This window comes from Palaemon carinicauda, chromosome 44 (genome assembly GCF_036898095.1).
Source record: "Palaemon carinicauda isolate YSFRI2023 chromosome 44, ASM3689809v2, whole genome shotgun sequence".
Lineage (NCBI taxonomy): Eukaryota > Metazoa > Arthropoda > Malacostraca > Decapoda > Palaemonidae > Palaemon > Palaemon carinicauda.
The window spans coordinates 41,341,109-41,363,608 of NC_090768.1; the positions used below are offsets into that span (position 1 = coordinate 41,341,109).

Genomic DNA, 22,500 nt, shown 5'->3' on the forward strand with positions numbered 1-22,500 from the left:
TAGTGGATTATTGCAAAAAAATTTGAAATAATTCTAAAACAAAAATGAAAATTTGAAGATAATTTGCACAAAAACTCATGAAAATACTACTGACGACATCTAGTGATATATAAACTTTCAAACTTCCGGTCAAAGATTCAATGAAATATCTTGATTCTTAAGAAAGTTCCACAACGCCAGTTCCTAAAGCTCCAATATAAGTTCTGGTGCTACGCCAGAATATTAAAACATATCAATAATGATCAATGGTTCACCATTAAAAAAAAGCATGACCTTCATGTTGCTATTTATAATCATTGTTTACCGAGAGCTATATACTCCATACCACACACGTAACTTCCATCCACCCCCTCCCCGGTATCGCATTACGTGAAGGTATGCTATGCCTTCATGAGTATTTTATTATTAGAAACTCACGTTGATAACTATTGTCTGGGATATTATTACACCTTGAAGAACCCATAAGGTAATATCTTTGGTATATTTTTATTCCACATTTAACTTGCTTTATCTGATAGGGCCAGTTTCTTTGTGATACATTAATATTACGTTGGAAATATATTATCCCACTGTGTAATGCGTTCTACCTCTGTAATAATTGGATTTGTGTTTATTATGAAGGCATGAAAATAATCATTACACGTGCTTTTTGTATGTACAGCTTATGATAATAGTAATTACACAAAGATAATGTTATCAAATTTCCAACCACACACGTATTTTCTGTATGTAAAGTTTATGATAATAGTAATTACACAAAGATAATGTTATCAAAAAAAAAAAAAAAAAAATTTTAATATTGCACATTTTCTAACAAGTCTGGAAACCTGAAATATTTTAATAAAAAGTATATCTCACCTATCTCGAAGTAAGTATATTCAACACATAGTTCACCTTAAAGGACTTGCCTTTTAAAATAAAATTCAATAGCATAATGAACGCTACCGTATGAGGTATATGGTCATACGATATGAAACAAGACATTTCATTCAAATGTAAGCAGATTCCTACAGGTCACTTTAAGAGAGAACTTTAAGCCGTTCATTCAAGAAACACAAAGAGAACTACGAAGAAATACAAAATAAACGTGAATTCTAATTTTAATGGCTTGAACGAGAAGAGATAATCCGTACTACAATTACTGATTTCCAGGATGGTCAAAGTTCTAAGAGGGCCGGATATTGTCATTATTATTTAAGCTGCATACCAGGAAAGTCTTGTCATGCTAGTTGTACTAGATTTGCATACTCTCTCTCTCTCTCTCTCTCTCTCTCTCTCTCTCTCTCTCTCTCTCTCTCTCTCTCTCTCTCTCTCTCTCTCAAAAAATCATCATACTATTATCATAATCATTATTATCTATTACTAGCCAAGGTACAATTGGGAAAGCAAGATGCTTCAAGTCAAAGAGCTCCAACAGGGAAAGCAGCCCATTGCGGAAAGAAAATATAAAAGTAACGAAAAGACTATGTACAGTAATATGTAAATAATAATTTTAAATAGATCAGCATATTTAAGGATGAAACGAGGCTATGTCAACCCGTTTAACAGAAAGGCATTTGTAAAAAGTTTTAACTTCTGAAGTTCCATCAATTGCACTGACGGATTAGGAAGATCATTCCACAATCTGGTCACAGTTGGAATGAAACTATTAGAATACTGGTTGAGTAGGATACTGTACCTCATAATGGAAAAGGGAAGACTATTATAAACGCATACAGTCTGGCAAAATCTGAATGCAACGGATGGTCAAAATTATGAAAATAAGTTATGAAACATCAGGAAAAAAAAATAGTGTAAACAAGTGTCTGAGATTAATATCCAGATCAGGAATAAGGAATCTAATAGATTTTGTTCGGCATATTAAGATGAGATTCAGCAGCATAATAAAAGGAAATTTCGCATACAAACATCTTCAATATACCAAACAACGTTACATGATGTTTACCACAAATATAACATACCGCAACCTATATAAGCAAGTCATTGTACACACACACGGACAAGCTTCAGATCACATATTGCATCTCACTCAGCAGCATCATTGAAAGCTATTGCCAAAGAGGATACTTTATTCGCCGATTGAAAACTATACCAGACAAATATTGCTTTGACCTCGATCACATACGAACTCTCTCCTCGTATGCACACAAAGACGAGTAGTATAATAACATTTATAACAACATTAAAATAACAATAAATGTTGATATATAAATGTTGGGTATTATGGACAAAACTGTTAGGTGCAACCATAAATGCATAGCATATACTGTATAAACATATATACAAACATTATATGTATATATATACATATATATATATATATATATATATATATATATATATGTACATACATACATAAATATAATATATATATATATATATATATATATATATATATGTGTATATATATATATTTTTATATATATATATATATATATATATATATATATATATACATATATATATATATATACATGCACACACATATATAAAACACACATATACATGAATTAGGACATATATATATATATATATATATATATATATATATATATATATATTCAAATATTCAGCCAAAGCACAAAAATACAATCAAATCAGAATCCGTTATATCTCAGGAACAGTTCTCACCGAAAGGGAATTATGATAAGCGGAGTGGATCAAGGCCCAGCCATCCTAATTCCAAAGCACAACACCACAGTTCGAAATCCTCGTGTCATTCGGAGCAATTAACATATACATTTCTCTTTGGAGAGTCCTTCCTTATGTAAATAAATTTCGATATCAATGTGTTATATGTGACGTCACATTTGTAAGTGAAAATATGCCATGTGTAATTGTCACAATCTATCACTTAAACACACACACACAGACACACACACTATATATATATATATATATATATATATATATATATATATATATATATATATAGATATATATTTATATATTATACATATATATACATATACATGTATATGTACAGTATATATATATATATATATATATATATATATATATATATATATATATATATATATATAAAGAGAGAGAGAGAGAGAGAGAGAGAGAGAGAGAGAGAGAGAGAGAGAGAGAGAGAGAGAGAGAGGGGGGGGGTTAGACTTACATATAACGATTTGTCAAAATGCTGAATGGAGGATGGAACCCCAAATCAGAAAACTTCCACAACACCAGCATGTGTCGAGACTACCCCTTCCTTTTCACGCCATCTACCCATTCATATATATATATATATATATATATATATATATATATATATATATATATATATATATATATATATATATATATATATGTCTTTCTGTCACCACTTTGGTATTGCATGCTCTCTTCACAAATCTATCAAAATTATATAACCCTACAAAACCGAACCAAAACATTAATCAAGTAAATCATCAGCCTCGTATCGCCAGTCACAAAATTGATCCTTGTTGTGCTATGTAATTTAGGTCTATTTCCTGATAACTTTATGGGGGCTGTGAGAACCGAAGCAATCAATTATAGTCTTAGTAGTTAGTAAGCTCGAGTGCTTAGAGGAACATGTAACTAGTTAACTAATCCTAAAATTTATTAACACTAGTGTGTGTGTATGTATGTATGTATGTATGTATGTATGTATGTATGCATATATATATGTATATGTATATGTATATATATATATATATATATATATATATATATATATATATATATATATATACATATACTGTATACTACCTCACCCTAATATAGTTGGAGTCACCTGATGATCAAAGAGAAAAAGAGGTATGTGGACTAACACCCATACAGGTATATTAAATAGTATATATATATATATATATATATATATATATATATATATATATATATATATATATATATATATATATACAAGCACACAATTTAGACTGCTTGGAACATCAAAATGGAGCTTTGACTCCCTAGGTCTTCCCCTTGAAGGAATAATATCTACTATTGGGCATTGATCCTCCAAGGTGCTCCCCATTCCCTTCCTTTCTCTCTCGATACACGGAAGACACGCCAAAGGGGGGGGGGAAGAGAAAGGGAATAATCATCAGGGGCGTCTTGTCTCCTACCCAGATATTTTCTGGCAGCGTGATAAGATATAAATAGAACGGGGCTTCATCGTGTTTGTAAACACGCAGCCATTGAAATTGTTCTAGCTGGCATCCGTTCTGTTTGCAAAGCATTTTCCTCGGGCAATAATTGAACCTTCCAACAATAAGTAAGAATGCGAAAACGTAGAATTGAGTCGATAAGAGAAGGGGCACATCTATAATTGGACCTTCAAACCTTAAGTAAGCATGAAAGACTGAAGAAATGATTCAATAAAAGAAGGGACGCATCACACATGGGTAATCAGAGCATAAACACTCATCTCAATTCAAGCTTCTCTTCTCAGTGATGAATTATTTGTCTTGCCTAACCCTGTATAATGGCTAACAACAATACAATCATATCGACGCCAGTTGTAACACTTGCATTAACATGTGATACATGTAAAAAAAAAAATCATGACTACAATGTATGAAATTATCCACATACATTGTTCATCGCTGATCAAGATCGGATATGGCAGCTGATGTATGGTCCAGCCTAGTCGAACATCAAAGAAGATAATATCTTTGCAGGTCCTTAAGAGAAAAAGACCTCACCAGAGTATTGATAGAATCTGGGTGCGGATTAAATTTTCCTTGTAAAAGGTAGAGAGATCACAATAGGGTTTCCTGGAAGTAATTTTAAAACATATTTCCCCAGCTCTGGGATCATGTCAATCCATTCTACTTGTTCCGAACAGTTGTTTACAGATAACAAACTTAAATACAGAGGACAAAAGGAATAACAGCGCTTTGGTTAAAGACTTTTCTAGGTACTGAACATTGGAGCATTTGGGCTTATAGCATCTTGCTTTCCCAACTATGATTATAGCCTAGCTTGTAATAATAATAATAATAATAATAATAATAATAATAATAATAATAATAATAATAACTGTATGACTGCATACATATTACGAATAATAGCAGTAAAAATAATCCTAACAATCTCAAAGATAATAAAATGTGACAGAAGCTTTTCTTAACTCAGATACAAAACGATTTTCTCCCAATAAACCAAATTTAGATTTTGCACTAACTCATGCACGGTAGTTAACAGTCAATTTTACTACATTGTGTGGACTTGCAGCTCACTGCAGAAGGCTTAGAGAGATAAACATTAACGACCCTCTTCTTAAACAGAGAAATGAGGAAATAAATTAGTCAAGCGTTCATAGTAGCTATTAATATATAAACATGCACACTATATATACATATGAATAAGTATATATAAGAATATATATATATATATATATATACATATATATATATATACAATTATTTTTAAATGCTAAGCTACAACCCTAGTTGGAAAAACAGGATGCTATAAGCCCAGGGGCCCCAACAGGGAAAATAGCTAAATGAGGAAAGGAAACAAGGAAAAATAAAATATTTTAAGAATAGTAACAACATTAAAATGAATATTTCCTTTATAAACAATAAATACTTCAACAAAACAAGAGGAAGAGAAACTAGATAGAACATTGTGCCCGAGTGTACCCTCAAGCAAGAGAACTCTAACCCAAGACAGTGGAAGACCATGGTACAGAGGCTATAGCATTACCCAAGACTAGAGAAAAATGGTTTAATTTTGGAGTGTCCTTCTCCTAGAAGAGCTGCTTACCATAGCTAAAGAGTCTATTCTACCCTTACCAAGAGGAAAGTAGCCACTGAACTATTACATTACCGTAGTTAACCCCTTGGGTGAAGAAGAATTGTTTGGTAATCTCAGTGTTGTCAGGTGTATGAGGATAGAGGAGAATCTGTAAATAGGCCAGACTATTTGGTATCTATGTAGGCAAAGGGAAAGAACCGTAACCAGAGAGAAGGATCCAATGTAGTACTGCCTGGCCAGTAAAAGGATCCCATAACTCTCTAGCGGTAGTATCTCAACTTTGTCCTGCCATCCGTTGAGATACTACCACTAGAGAGTTATGGGGTCTTTTGACTAGCCAGATAGTACTACATTAGATTCTTCTCTCTGGTTCCAGTTAATTTTCCCTTTGCTTATACACTCACACACCAAATAGTCTGGCCTATTCTTTACAAATTCTCTGTCCTCATACACCTGACAACACTGAGATTACCAAACCATTCTTCTTACTGCACTGTAATTGTTCAGTGGCCACTTTCCTCTTTGTAAGGGTAGAAGAGACTCTTTAGCTATGGTAAGCAGCTCTTCTATGAGAAGGACACTCCAAAATCAAACCATTGTTCTCTAATCTTGGGTAGTGCCATAGCCTCTGTACCATGGTCTTCCACTTCCTTGGGTTAGAGTTCTCTTGCATCAGGGTACACTCGGGCACACTGTTCTATCTTATATCTTATGTCTCTTCCTCTTGTTTTGTTAAAGTTTTTATAGTTTATAAAGTGATATTTATTTTAATATTGTTGCTCTTCTTCAAAATATTTTATTTTTCCTTGTTCCCTTTTCTCACTGAGCTATTTTCCCTGTTGGAGACCCTGGGCTTATAGCATCCTGCTTTTCCAACTAGGGTTGTAGCTTAGCAGGTAGTAATAATAATAATAATAATAATAATAATAATAATAATAATAATAATGAGCTATTAACAGCTGACATATGTAAATATATATATATATATATATATATATATATACATATATATATATATATATATATATATATATATACATATATATATATATATATATATATATATATATATATATATATATATATAGCTTAAGGAACGCAATTATAATAATAATAATAATAATAATAATAATAACAATAACAATAATATTAATAATCATTATCATAATAATAATAATGAAATGACAATTTTAATTTTCATATGAAATAACAACATAAAACTAAAACAAAAATCTTTCGATAGAATAAAAGGAAAGTAAAACTATAAACTAGTATTTTTTTCATTTCCGAAATCTTTGACATTTTCCAGACTAAAACAAAATGGCTTAACTCGATACGAGATTATTTGTTATATCATTTTTTTTTCTTTTTTGTAAGATTTTTTCAAAATTTCCTTCGGGGAAAAGAAATTACGAAAGGATTCAATGGAGATATTAGATTCGTCTTTTCAAAAAAGGAAAAAAAAACATGAGAAAAACGCAAAAATTCTGCTGAAGCAGAAAGAAATCTTCGGTGAAGACCTGTTGAAGATTCTTCTCCGACCCAACGACGTCTTCAGAGCAGCCCGTTCTCATCCGAGTCTTTATTCACACCTCATTAGGAATTTTAACTTTTTCTTATAAATAAAATTCTATCTATCTATCTATTTCCTTCGGGGAAAAGACATCACTACCATGTTTCGGTGAAAACCGAGTGAAGATTTTTCCCAAATCGAACGAAGACGTCTTCAAAGTCTCTCTCTCATTCGAAATATAATCGCAATCAGTTTCTGGAGACGATCTCGAAGCCAACGAAGACGTCTCCAGTCTTCAAAACGCCTTCAATCTCGAGTCGATATTTCAGCGAGGACCTACTTCGATTTTTTTGCAATCATGCCTAATCAAAGTCAAGTGATCTGCATTCTGAGTTTTACAACGATGTTCACAAACCACGCATTGAGAGCTATCAGTGAGTACGGGAAGAAATACCTACTTGGGGGTCCCTCTTCCGAAGACGGTTTTCAGGACCAGCAGCCCCGGTTGATGGAACTGGAGGGTCTACGCCTCATTTTGGGAGGTGGTCTTCTGATGAGGAAATTCTGGGCCAAGGAGGAAAAGAGTGAGGCACTCGAGCCTGTCTTGGACCAGGAGGAAATCAACAGTATTTCTGAGGAGATTGAAGCTGTCCTCAGTGGGACGGATCCTTCGCTTTCCAGGGAGGAGGAACAGCTGCTGCTGCCAGGACGCAGAGGGAGTGTTGTCTCTAAAAGAGATGTACAAGATCAAGTAGGAGCTGAACAGCTTACCTCTAACAGAGATGTAGACGTTCAGGTAGAGACTCAACAGCTTATCTCTAACAGAGATGTAGACGTTCAGGTAGAGACTGAACCAGTCTCTAAATCAGATGTAATAGTTCAGACTGATGGAGACAGTGAGACTGAAGATCTCAAGCGAAAGAATGAGACCATGGCTAAGGAACTTGCCAATAAACAAACTGTGATTGAAGCTGATTACTATCAATCAATTCTAGAGTTGAAAGCGGAACTGAAAATGGCTCAGCAGAAAAATGATGCCCATATTCAGATGCAATCAGAACTTATGGGAGAGAAGGAAGCTCTGAAACGAGAGCTTGAAGGTAAAGTGACTTTGGTTGAAGAAAATACAGTGAAAATGGTCCAGTTGAATGAGGAACTGGAAAAGGCCAAGAAGGAAATCGAGGCTCATGACGAACTGAAATCGATCCTTCTGGCAGAGAATGAAGATCTCCAGAAATCCAATGAAGAACGAAGCTTCCTTAATGAAGAATTAGCTCTAGAGAAAATCAAACTAGAAAAAGAGCTGATGGAGGGTCGTTCTAATGATCAGAAAAGAAGCCAAGGACAACAACGTCTAGTAGAAGAACTGCAGGGGGAGATTTCTAAAGCTCTAGTGCAGAATCGTGAGCTAAAGGAGGCAGTGTTCACAATAACAAAGAAGACCGAAGGTCTTCGTGAACAACTGGAGAACAAAGTGAAACGAGAGAAGAACCTGAATGGAAAGATTGTTCGAATGACAAACACAGAGGATCAAATGAAGAAAGAGTTATCTGCAGCGAAGGATGTCATCTCTTCACTGAAGAAGGAACTTCAGAAGAGAGATTTGGAAAAGGATAAAAAGGAAGGTGGAATGGGTGACGAGGGTTCACAAGGAAAGGAAGAATGCGGACTTTATAAAACTTCAGTCGTAGGAGGTTGTGAAACTCCAGTAGAAGATGACAAGAAAGTAGTCGTTGTGAAGGAAGAAAAACAAGGAGGAGGAGAAGGACCCACAAGAAAACTTTTGATAAGGAAACCAAAGAAGAAACCAAAACGGGACAAGGCCTCTTACTCTTGGGCCCCCCTTGGACCCATAGTCCCATTTCTGGAAACAGACGAAAATAAGGTTCATAACGAACGAACTGAGGAGAATATCCAAAATAATTAAGAAAACAGAAACTAGACATATAGAAAATTAAAAAAAATAAAAATAAAAATAAAAAAAACCAAAAAAAATAAAAAACCAAAAAAAAAAAAAAAAAAAAAAATTTTGTGATAGGAATATTCTTTATTTTTTTTTTTTGCAAAAGGAATATATTTTTTTTTATTTTATTTTGTGAAAGGAATATTATTTTATATTATTTTGTAAAAGAAATATATTTTTATGTTATTTTGTGGAAGGAATATTATTTTTTATTTCATAGCGACGTCGCATATTTTGTAAAAGGAATATACCGGTATTTTTATTTTTGTGAAAGGAATATTATTTTTCAATCTATTCTTTTTTAGGTTTAAGGATGCCAGGCTTAACTGCCAAGGGGTATGATGATTGGCTTAACTGCCTAACATAATGATGCTTGCCTAAACTGCCTGGCATATTTTTTTTTTAGGTTTAAGGATGCCAGGCTTAACTGCCTAGGCTTATAATGATTGGCTTAACTGCCTAGCATAACGATGCTTGTCTAAACTGCCTGGCATATCTTTTTTTAGGTTTAAAGATGCCAGGCTTAACTGCCTAGGCTAATGATGCTTGTCTAAACTGCCTGGCATATTTTTTTTTTTTTAGGTTTAAGGATGCCAGGCTTAACTGCCTAGGCAATGATGCTTGTCTAAACTGCCTGGCATATATTTTTTGTTTAGGTTTAAGGATGCCAGGCTTAACTGCCTAGGCAATGATGCTTGTCTAAACTGCCTGGCATATTTTTTTTTTTAGGTTTAAGGATGCCAGGCTTAACTGCCTAGGCTAATGATGCTTGTCTAAACTGCCTGGCATATTTTTTTTTTTTTTTTTTTTAGGTTTAAGGATGCCAGGCTTCATTGCCTAGCCTAATCATGCTTCTCTTAACTGCCTGGCATATTTGTTTTCTTTTTTTTTTAGGTTTAAGGATGCTAGGCTTAACTGCCTAGCCTAATGATGCTTGGCTTACCTGCAGGGCATATTGATGCTTGACTTAACTGCCTCGCAAAATGATGCTTGGCTTAACTGCCTGGCCTAGTGATTTTTGGCCTAACTAACTGGTCTAATGAGGTTTGGCTTAACTGTCTGTCCTAATGATGCTTGGCTTAACTGCAAAGCCTAATGATGCTTGGCTTAACTGCCTGGCCTAATGATGCTTGGCTTAACTGACTGGCAAAATGATGCTTGGCTTAACTGCAAGGCCTAATGATGCTTGGCTTATCTGCCTGGCCTAATGATACTTGGCTTACCTGCCTGGCCTAATGAGGCTTGATTTAACTGCCTGGCCTAATGATGCTTGGCTTAACTACCTGGCCTAATGATGCTTGGCTTAACTGCCTGGCCTAATAATGTTTGGCTTAACTGCCTGGCCTAAAGATGCTTGGCTTAACTGCCTGGCCTAATGATGCTTGGCTCAACTGCCTGGCCTAATAATGATTGGCTTAACTGCCTGGCCTAATGATGCTTGGCTTAACTGCCTGGCCTAATAACGCTTGGCTTAACTGCCTAGCCTAAGGATGCTTGGCTTAACTGCCTGGCCTAATGATGCTTGGCTTAACTGTCTGGCCTAATAATGCTTGACTTTATTGCCTGGCCTAATGATGCTTGGCTTAACTGCCTGGCCTAATGATGCTTGGCTTAACTGCCTGGCCTAATGATGCTTGGCTTAACTACCTGGCCTACTAAAGCTTGCCTTAACTGCCTGGTCTAATAATGCTTGGCTTAAATGTCTAGCCTAATGATGATTAATTTAAATGTCTGGCCTAATAATGATTGGCTTAAATGCCTTGCCTAATGATGCTTGGCTTAACTGCCTGGCCTAAGAATTTTTGGCTTAACTGCCTGGCCTAATGGTGCTTGGCTTAACTGCCTTGGCTAAGGATGTTTGGCTCAACTGACAGGGCTAAGGATGTTTGGCTTAACTACTTTGTCTGAGGGTGTATGGCTTAACTGCCTGGCCTAAGGGTGTTGGGTGACCTGCCCTATCTAGGAAGGTTTGACTTAACTACCTGGTCTATGTGTGGCTGAACTGTCTGGAAAAAACCGAAACGCTTAACTGGCTGGCCTAAAAAGAAGGGCCTAGGTGACTGGACTAAAAGTGTTTGGCATGAATGCCTGGACTAGGGATGTTTGGCTTACCTGATTTGTATAGGGGTGCGAGGCTTAACTGCCTGGGCTAAGGTTGTATGGCTTAAATGCCTTGCCTTAGGAACAATGGCTTAGAGGCCATGCCTAAGGAAGTTTTGCGTAACTGCCTCAGCTAAGGATGTTTGGCTAAACTGACTAACCTAAGAATGTTTGGCTTAACTACCTGGGCTAAGGAGGGATGGCTTCACTACCTAGCATAGCGATGCTTGTCTTAACTGCCTGGCCTGATAATCCTTGAGTTAACTGGATTGCATAAAAATGCTTGCCTTGGATACCTGGCATAAAGAAGCTTGCCTTGAATGCCTGGCATAAGGATGCTTAGCTTAAATGCCTGGCACAATTATGCTTGCCTTTGCCAAGCCTAATCATGTTTGGCTTAACTGCAGAGCCTAATAATGAATGGCTTAAATGCCTAATGATAAATGGCTTAAATGCCTATCCTAATAATGAATGGCTTAAATATTTGGTCTTAGGATGAATGATTTAAAAGCCTGGCCTTAGGATGAGTGGCTTAAATGCCTAGCCTTATAATGAATGGCCTAAAAGACTGGCCTTAGGATGAGAGGCTTAAATACCTAGCCTTATAATGAATAGCCTAAATGCCTGGCCATAGGATGAATGGCTTAAATGCCTACCATTAAAATGAATGGCTTGAATGCCTGGCCTTACGATGAAAGGCTTAAATGCCTAGTCTTATATTGAATGGCTTATATGCCTGGCCTTAGGATGAATGTATTAAATGCCTGGCCTTATAAGGAATGGCCTGAAAGCCTGGCCTTAGGATGAATGGCATAAATGCCTGGCATTAAAACGAATGGCTAAAAGCCTTGCCTTAAAATGAATGGCTTAAATGCCTGGCCTTAAAATGAATGGCCTAAAAGCCTGGCCTCAAAATGAATGGCTTAAATGCCTGGCCTTATAATGAATGCCCTAAAAGCCTGGCCAAAAAATGAATGGCTTAAATGCCTGGCCAAAAAATGAATGGCTTAAATGCCTGGCCTTAAAATGAATGGCTTAAATGCCTGGCCTTATAATGAATGGCCTAAAAGCCTGGCCTCAAAATGAATGGCTTAAATGCCTGTCCTTATAATGAATGGCCTAAAAGCCTGGCCAAAAAATGAATGGCTTAAATGCCTGGCCTTAAAATGAATGGCTAAAAGCCTTGCCTTAAAATGAATGGCTTAAATGCCTGGCCTTTTAATGAATGGCCTGAAAGCTTGGCCTTAATATGAATTGTTTAAATGTCTGGCCTTATAATAATTGGCTTAAAAGCCTAGCCTTAGGATGAAAGGCTTAAATGCCCTGTGTTATAATGAATGGCTTAAATCCCTGGCCTTAGGATGAATGGCTTAAATGCCTAGCCTCATAATGAAAGGCTTAAATGCCTGGTCTAAAGACGAATGGCTTAAATGCCTAGCCTCATAATGAAAGGCTTAAATGCCTGGTCTAAAGATGAATGGCTTATATGCCTAGCCTTATAATGATTGGCCTTAGTATGAATGGCTTAAATGCCTAGTCTTATCATGAAAGGCTTAGAAGACTGGCCTTAAGACGAATGGCATAAATGCCTGACCTTAAAACGAATGGCTAAAAGCCGGCCCTTAAAATGAATGGCTTAAACGCCTGGCCTTATAATGAATGGCCTAAAATCCCCGGCCTTAGGATGAATGGTTTAAATGCCTGGCCTTATAATGATTGGCTTAAAAGCCTATCCTTAGGATGAAAGGTTTAAGTGCCCTGCCTTATAATGAATGGCTTAAATCCCTGGCTTTAGGGTGAATGGCTTAAATGTCTGGCCTTAGGATGAATGGCATAAATGCCTGACCTTAAAACAAATGGCTAAAACCCGGCCCTTAAAATGAATGGCTTAAATGCCTGGCCTTATAATAAATGGCCTAAAAGACTAGCCCTAGGATGAAAGGCTTTAATGCCTAGCCTTATATTGAAAGGCTTAAATTCCTGGCCTAAGGATGCTTGGCTTTAGGAAAGGGTCGTGGGAACCAAACCTGCAAATATAGAAGTTGGCAAAACCCACCTGATGAGCCCTTTGGTCAGGGCGAAACCCTTAAGTATGTCACAGTTGTAGTAATAGTGGTAGTAGTATGTATGAATGAAATCAATATGTATGTATGTATGTATGTATGTATGTATATATGTATGTATATATATATATATATATATATATATTTATTTATATAAATACACACACATATGTATGCATATGTACATACATACACAAAACACACACACATATATAATATATATATATATATATATATATATATATATATATATATATATATATATCCACGAAAGGAAAGATGAAAATACTGGATCGAAGTTAGTCTTATCAGCGACATAATGTGACTCGCAAAGTACTAGCTCCACTCAAGTCTTTTAATTTTTCCTTTCATGAATATAATGCATAATTTATGCTCATCATCCGTCAGCTATCGTAACTTTTACGTACACAAACGCGCGCACACACACACACCCACATGTTTCAATCTTTTTATAAGTATTATTCAAATCCTCGTTCTGTTGATATAAGGAACATCTCTCAATAGCTTAACTCTAACAGGGCTGTAGACGTTCAGGTAGAGACTCAACAGCCTACCTCTAACCGAGATGTAGACGTTCAGGTAGAGACTCAACAGCCTACCTCTAACCGAGATGTAGACGTTCAGGTAGCGACTCAACAGCCTACCTCTAACAGAGATGTAGACGTTCAGGTAGAGACTCAACAGCCTACCTCAAACAGAGATGTAGACGTTCAGGTAGAGATTCAACAGCCTACCTCTAACAGAGATGTAGACGTTCAGGTAGAGACTCAACAGCCTACCTCTAACAGAGATGTAGACGTTCAGGTAGAGACTCAACAGCCTACCTCTAACAGAGATGTAGACGTTCAGGTAGAGACTCAACAGCTTACCTCTAACAGGGCTGTAGACGTTCAGGTAGAGACTATCGATAAAGTTTAACAGAGATGTGGAAATATTTTCAAAGTTTTTTATTTTTTTTTTTTTAAATCGAAACACATTTTCACTACAAATAAAATAAGATATAAACTCACCTCATAACAACTAACGGTCTTCGTATGAGGCAATGGAAAGTCAACAACGAATCATAGAAATACATTTTTTGTAACAAAAAAAAATCGAAATTATTGGTTTAAGCTTTTACTTCTGAAAGATTACATTATCTTTTTTGACAGGTAAACTGAAGAACTAACAGAAATTCCCGTATATAAATAGATGATACTTTTTTGTTGGATAGCAAGTAAGGAGTACTGCAATTTGTTGTTAGTAAATATGGTTCGACGCTGGTATCAAGGAATGTGCGGAAAATAGGTTTCATATTTAAATCTCCCGTTATCATAATTATCATTATTACTTGCTAAGCTACAACCCTAGTTGAAAAAGCAGGATGCTATAAGCCCAGGGGCTCCAACAGGGAAAAAAGCCTAGCGAGGAAAGGAAACAGGAAAAATATATTTTAAGAACAGAAACATTAAAATGAATATTTCATATATAAACTATAAAACTTTTAACAAAAAAAGAAAAAAAAGGAAGAGAAATAAAATAGAATAGTGTGCCCGAGTGTACCCTCAAGCAAGGATTGGATTTATGGATAAGCTTGTTACCCAACCAATAAAATATTCTGGAAGTCTTGTATGATACAGGTTTCTTTCCCTTGCTGGTAGCCCTGCATCAGAAAACTAGTCAGACCCAGTATTGCCATATCATGCAGCGTGGTTTATGGCCTGGTGGTTTCGGAGATGATAAAATAAATCCTAATGAAAGCCACAAGACCAGTGGCAAGATGAAAACTAGATAAAATTCTTCTTCACTGCATTAGGTTTTACAAATATCCCGAAAATCTCCTAAATGAAGCTGTAAAAGTGTTAATTGGAGTCTAATTACAAAGAGCGACATAAACGCAAGAAGGGATCCACGCGGATTATCAGGCTCCATCAACAGAGAGAGAGAGAGAGAGAGAGAGAGAGAGAGAGAGAGAGAGAGAGAGAGAGAGAGAGAAGAATGTTTTGTATTATAATAAAGTAATTAACTTTTAACACAATTTGATTAAGAATCCAGTAATGTATTCTGTAACCAGTATTCTGACCAATAATTTTTATGACCATTTTTATACACTATTTACAGAAACTTCAACACTAACCTAAATTCTACACGATTACTGTTTTAATTCCTATTTCATCTTCAATTCTTTTTCAGGACTCCTATTCTAACGTAATTTCCGATACGTTTACCAAAGACTCATATCTTACACTAATTTCCATAGATTGCTATCCTAACTTGATTAATGAAGTCTCCTGTTCTAGAAGAGACAATCCCAGGGGAAATTATTTAGGGATTACATTCAAACCTAAATTTCCAAAAATCTCTTTTTCTAAGAGGTCTCAAAGTCCCATTTCTAACTGAATCGGATTCTCCGAGGTCTATCCTTCAACATAAAATTCTCATCTTCTCCTATAAGACCCAATTAGGACTCCTATTCAAGCGATGTTACATAAGATTCTTCAAGTCTAACCAAATTTACTGGTAGTAGGTTGGCCGAAGCACCAGCCACTCGTTGAGATACTACCGATAGAGTTAATCGATCTTTCGGACAGACAGTACTACATTGGATCCCTCTCTCTGATTACGGCCCATTTTGTAATTGCCTGTTTAAACATACACCGAAGTCTGGCTTATTCTTTAGATATTCTACTCTGTCCTCATAGATGTGACAACACTGAGATTACAAAACAATTATTCTTTACTGAAGGGGTTAACTACTGCACTGTAATTGTTCAGTAGCTACTTTCCTCTTGGTAAGGGTAGACGAGACTCTTTAGCTATGGTAAGCAGTTCTTTTAGGAGACGGAAACTACAAAATTAAACCATTGTTCTCTAGTCTTAGGTAGTGCCATAGCCTCTGTACCATGGCCTTCCACTGTCTTGTATTAGAGTTCTCTTGCTTAAGGGTATACTCGGGCATGCTATTATATCTGGTTTCTCTTTCTCTTGTTTTTATGAAGTTTTATATATGATAGATCTAATTCAATTTTGTTAATGATCTTAAATTATTTTATTTTTATTGTTATTACGTCCCGTCTAGTTTATTAATTTCCTTATTTTATTTCCTCACTGGGTTATTTTTCCCTGTTGTAGCCCTTGGACTTGTAGCATACTGCTTTTCACACTAAGGTTATAGCTTAGCTTGTAATAATAATAATAATAATAATAATAATAATAATAATAATAATAATAATAATAATACCCAAGGGCTTCTATTCCAAAACAATTTCAGAGAATTTTATTCCTAAACTAGATTCCTGAGGACTCCATATTTAAAGTATACTGCAACAAATATATTTAATCCATTTCTATAGGAGTCTAGTAGTAAACCAATTCTAAGGGATTAAACCAAACCAAAATTCATCACACATTCAATTCTAATAAAACTTGAGTATTTTTTTTCTAAACCATATCTTCATGGCACCCGATTCTATATAGATAACAATCGAGTTCTTATTCTAAAGTAATTCCAAAGGTTCTGATTCAGAAAAGTCCTGCTAATAAAATTTCAAGGAGCTTCTATTCTAATCCAATTTTACAAGATAAAAATTCTCTTTACCTGGTTACCGAGAAGAGAACTCTCATTCTTTCTAGAATTTCAGAGATAACATTCTAATTTCAAAAAATTCTAATTCCCACCCTAATTCTAGAACATCTCTACTCAAATCGAGATTTCCGATAAGTATTCTAATCCAATTACAAAAGAATCCCATTCAATAATAAATTCCAAAAGACATATTCTATCCATTAATTCCTAAGAGCTACTGTAACCTAATTCCAGAAAATTCCCATTCTAACCTAATTCCAGAAAATTCCCATTCTAACCTAATTCTAGAAAATTCCCATTCTAACCTAATTCCAGAAAATTCCCATTCTAACCTAATTCCAGAAAATTCCCATCCTCCCCTGTTTCTAGAAGACTGAAAATCTAACTCAAATTTCTTACCACTTTCATTCTGGTCCAATTCCAGATGATTCTCATTCACACCACATTTTGGCAACTCACTCTGCATAAAAGGGAAATTGAAAACGAGCCAACCTTTAAACCTCATAACTTCTTTCTTTTAGAGTTCTCTTGCTTGAGGGTACACTTGGCCACACTATCCTATCTTATTTCTCTTCCTCTTGGTTTGTTAAAGTTTTTATATTTTAAAGAGGAAATATTTATTTTAATGTTGTTACTGTTCTTAAAATATTTAATTTTTCCTTGTTTCCTTTCCTCACTGGGCGATTTTCCCTGTTGGGGCCCCTGGGCTTATAGCATTCTGCTTTTCCAACTAGGGTTGTAGCTTAGCAAGTAATAATAATAATAATAATAATAATAATAACAATAATAATAATACAGTATGAAAGTGAAAGAATATTCCTTTTTATTTCTTTAATACACAAATGTGTGGAAATCCCGAGCTCTTTTGCTTGATTTGCCTCGTAATTACTTTCAAAGAGGTTTAAGGGTACTTGAGAAAGTTTTGATTGGCTTCGGTGTCAATTAAGAAATGTTTAAACATCATCATCTTCACTTTAAGAGATTTTAACCGGTTTCAACATCACTTAAGATTGATTCAATCAATCTTAGACCGGCCAATGTTTAATATGATTAATTCTAAAAGGGTGGAACAAACACATTGCTTTCTTTTCTGTTTCCAGGCTTATTTTGATTTAAGAGAATTATTTACTGATATAAAAGCTTTTATAACTCTCATTTTTCTTTCCTTATTAAGGACAAATTATTCACTTAAGTTTTTATAACTCATGTTTCTTTACTAAAGACAAAAAATTCTCTAGTTTTTAATACTATTTCTTTTTTTCTCTCCTTGCCAAGGACAAATAATTCTTTAAATTTCAATTGCGATTTCTTTCTTCCCCCCCCCCCCCAAGTTCTTATCAGTATTTCTTTCTTTTTAATTTCCTCACTAAGGACAAACAATGCTCTCTTTTTCAATGAATGACCTTGACGAGGAAGTGAAATAAATCAAGATATTCAACTGATTGTTCGCTACTGATAACCTCACCTTCGATTACGTGACCTCAGCAGACACATTACGCAATCTATAAAGACTCGAAAACAGGAGCCTTTGAATACACATATCTTGACTATCAATGGGTGGCGGTGGTGCGATCATTGTTTATCTCTTTGGGCGATCGAATTCGTGCGACGTAACTATTACTTCTGTCTCGTTGCATGTAATTTGCGGTTGCTGCCGCTCGCAAAGCCATTGAGATTCGTTACAAGTTTTAATAATAACGTGTGGTTAAAACAGTCTCAACCATTATACTTGAACTGAGATTGGTGGCCGTAATCAAGGGGGGGGGGGGGGGTCAAACAGATACCTACCCAGCAGGATTAAGTAAGTGTCTAAGTGAAATTTATAGAAAGAATATATGAAATATATCCGACAGTTTCGTTACTAATGTAATATTACAGTATAGAAATATACCTTACCTTTGAAAAAAAGGATAACAACATCTATTCATCGTTACAATGATTGTCTAAAATCTATTAGCACCAATAAAACACTAAATACAGCTATATCTCAACGAAATGGATATGGAAGCGCTTTAAAAACGGATTCGTAACAAACAAATAGAAACATACTCTAAAGGAAGTACTGAAACGAACAATCTACTCGTATAAACGCCATATTGGGTGTAACCACAAACTACAATAAAACTAACAAAAAGTTCACCACTATAATCGCCATCCCTAATCATGTCTCGTAGAAGAAATGAAGGAAAACGAGTGAACCGTCTTTTTTTTCTAGAAAGATTCCACTCGGGCGGCGAAGAGTGGCGGGAGGAGGTGATAAGATAGGCGGAAAACACGATAATTTAAGGACACGGAGATACAGGATCAGTAATGATATTCTTCTTGCGGAGTATTGTTGTTGCTCCTTCTACTACGCAGTAAAAGATATCACCTGTCATTTTGATGAGAAAGGGAAAATGCATGATTGTCTCTAGGCTCAAAGTAGCTTACAATAAACAATTCTATTATTTATTAATTTACAATAATTAATTGTCATTTATAATTTTGCAATAAATCACGACGTGGTCTATACTTTTACAACAACAACAGTATGTACGTAACAACTGCGTCACAGAGAAACTAGTTAAAACCTCATTACAACTCATTATCAGTAAGCATTGCTTCTTTCCCACGACACCATTCTTACAAACTCAATCAAGCACAAACGCGCATGAACACTATTTATCAATCGCTTAGCTGAAGTATAACTCTCAGAAGATAAAAGACACTTTTATGTTTACTGATATATTATCTATATGAATTGTATTCATTGTTACGTTCAGGGGTGATTTCCTAGAACAGAAGACCATTCCACCCACTACCACCTTCGTGCTTTGACAGATGACCTCTGGAAGACCTGGATATGAAAGTTAACAAAATTAGCTACTTCATTATATCTACACAGACAAGTTATGACCCTCTGTGACCCATCTACAAAACTTCAAGATTTATACATTTTCCTACAAATATATCATTGTATATTCTATCAAAATAATCTGAAAATACTCCTGTCAACCATTTAATTCAAACAAATTAATTTCAAGATATCTCAATATTTTCCACCTCATTCATTCTACCCATGCCATATTTAAATACAATAATAATCTCAATCTCAACCACTTCAACATTTTAGCTTTCCTTCACATTCAACATCAGGACTTAACCTTCATAAAGAATGGTTAGCTAAACAATTCTTTCGTTTGTATCCACTTTTGATTCCATAATTTAAGTTTCTCTCTTGCCTATACACCGAATAGTCTGGCCTATGCTTTACATATTCTCCTCTGTCCTCACAAACCTGACAGCACAGATATTACCAAACAATTCTTCTTCGCTCAAGGGGTTAACTAATAAGCTGTAATTGTTCAGGGGCTACTTTCCTCTTGATAAGTGTAAAAGACTTTAGCTATGGTAAGCAGCTCTTCTAGGAGAAGGACACTCCAAAATCAAACGATTGTTCTCTAGTATTGGGTAGTGCCATAGCCTTTGTATCATGGTCTTCCACCGTCTTGGGGTAGAGTTCTCTTGCTTGAGGGTACACTCGGGCATACTTTTCTATATCATTTCTCTTCCTCTTATTTTGTTACAGGTTTTATAGTTTATAGATGAAATATTTGTTTTAGTGTTGAACCTTTTCTTAAAATATTTTATTTCAATTGTTAATTACTTCTCTTATTTCACTGTTTTCTTTCCTCATTGAGATATTTTCCCTGTTGGAGCCCCTGGGCTTATAGCATCCTACTTTTCCAACTAGGGTTGTAGCTTGGCTAGTAATAATAGTAATAATAAAGTAATACACCATAAAGGGACATATTTCATAGCCAACCGTATAGTTCGACCCACCAACATCAGTTCACAAACCCCTACTTTGAGCACAATAGGGACTAAATGGGGTATTCCTTACAACATTGTGAACTTTGGAACAAATACATATCTTTTCAAGAAATACTACAGTCTCATGGAGTATAATATAAGAAAATAAATATTGTAAATAATAACAAAGTTCTTACGAAACATCACAACCAACTACTTTAGTTATATAGAATCTATTTTCGTGATTTAGACAAAACTCGCATGAAAGGGTTATGTATAATGTCTCTCTCTCTCTCTCTCTCTCCTCTCTCTCTCTCTCTCTCTCTCTCCTCTCTCTCTCTCTCTCTCTCTCTCTCTCCATGATTTAGATAAGACTCGAATGAAACGGTTATACAAAAACTCACTCTCACTCTCTCTCTCTCTCTCTCTCTCTCCTCCTCTCTCTCTCTCTCTCTCTCACCGTGATTTAGACGAGACTCGAATGAAACGGTTATACAAAACTCTCTCCTCTCTCTCCTCTCTCTCTCTCTCTCTCCCTCTCTCTCTCTCTCTCTCAATACGAAATATCTTTCGTGTTATGACTTCGATAGACAGTAAGCACACATCGAACATGTTACTAATGAAGAAATCTATGATAATGAATAATTTTAAAAAATGGTGAAATTAATAGATTTCAAAAAAATCTCGCGACAAGTTTTCACTAAACCGAAATTTTCGTCTGACATTTAAAGCAAAAAGAACTTTACATTTTTAATGGTTGGCTAAAGATGCTGAAAAGTCTCCCGCGGCATTAAGAGGAGTTGTACCCTTTTTGCACCCAGACTGCAAAGAGTGGTTGCAAGTTTTGATGTGCATTCAGACTTTTATATTGCTCCCCAGACCCCCCCCCCCAGTATTGTTATGGTTTTTTTATCAAAACTCGTTTATACAAGTACTTACAAGAGCTCTCTCTCTCTCTCTCTCTCTCTCTCTCTCTCTCCTCTCGCTCTCTCTCTCTCTCTCTCTCTACGCCTTAAAGAGACTTTTGATTTACCTACAATTAGATTAATTTATAGTCAGAATAGGAATTGAGAGTAGGTTGTGTAACAGCCTTAAACAATTAGCTAACAGGTATACAAACACGAGAGAGAGAGAGAGAGAGAGAGAGAGAGAGAGAGAGAGGAGGAGAGAGAGAGAGAGAGAAGAGAGAGAGAGAGAGAGTGAGTGAGTCCACTAGATTTCGTCTTTCACCCAAGTGTACTTGACACCTCGAAGTATTTGACGAGAGTAGCGAAGATCAATTTAATGACTCTATTTTATCTTTGGTCTGATATTAAAGCAATAGAATTTTAAGGACTTTTCTGAAGGATAATGGATCCTTATCCCTCCCCCTATCCGGGTGGGTTTCCTGGATCCTATAACTGCCTACAGTACACCCTTGTGCTATCTTTGGTGCTCACTCCGCAAAATAAGTTTGCGGGCACTCTATCGCATTATAGATAGGTACCGAGCTTCTTAGCTTATATTTATTATTAAAATTAAGATTAATTTACTGTACATAACTAAATAATATTCTTAATATTTACTTTTATCCCTTAATTCTACCTACCTTGAAATTAGTTGGGATATCCTCAGTATGGCTTTACCCTGTAGTGGTCAATTTGGATTTTTTAAATTCTTTCCTATGCATTGCCCTACTTATGTATGCTACTAGATCCGTTCTCGGATTTTGCAACATACCTACGCTTATACCTTGTATTCTAGTCTTGGG

The 22,500-nt window shown here is 35.5% G+C and overlaps 3 protein-coding genes across 4 annotated transcripts in view; 2 read left to right on the forward strand and 1 right to left on the reverse strand.

Moving 5' to 3' along the window:
* The window catches only part of LOC137634181 (uncharacterized), a 523,265-nt gene that overhangs the window by 409,059 nt on the left and 91,706 nt on the right, over positions 1–22,500 (reverse strand). The window lies entirely within an intron of this gene.
* On the forward strand, positions 7,800–9,173 carry LOC137634391 (early endosome antigen 1-like). Its single transcript, XM_068366787.1, has one exon. It carries the CDS (start codon positions 7,800–7,802, stop codon positions 9,171–9,173), a length of 1,374 nt encoding a protein of 457 aa, XP_068222888.1.
* On the forward strand, positions 9,523–14,311 carry LOC137634392 (uncharacterized). Its single transcript, XM_068366788.1, has 2 exons — positions 9,523–9,545; positions 13,912–14,311. Exons 1-2 carry the CDS (start codon positions 9,523–9,525, stop codon positions 14,309–14,311), a joined length of 423 nt encoding a protein of 140 aa, XP_068222889.1.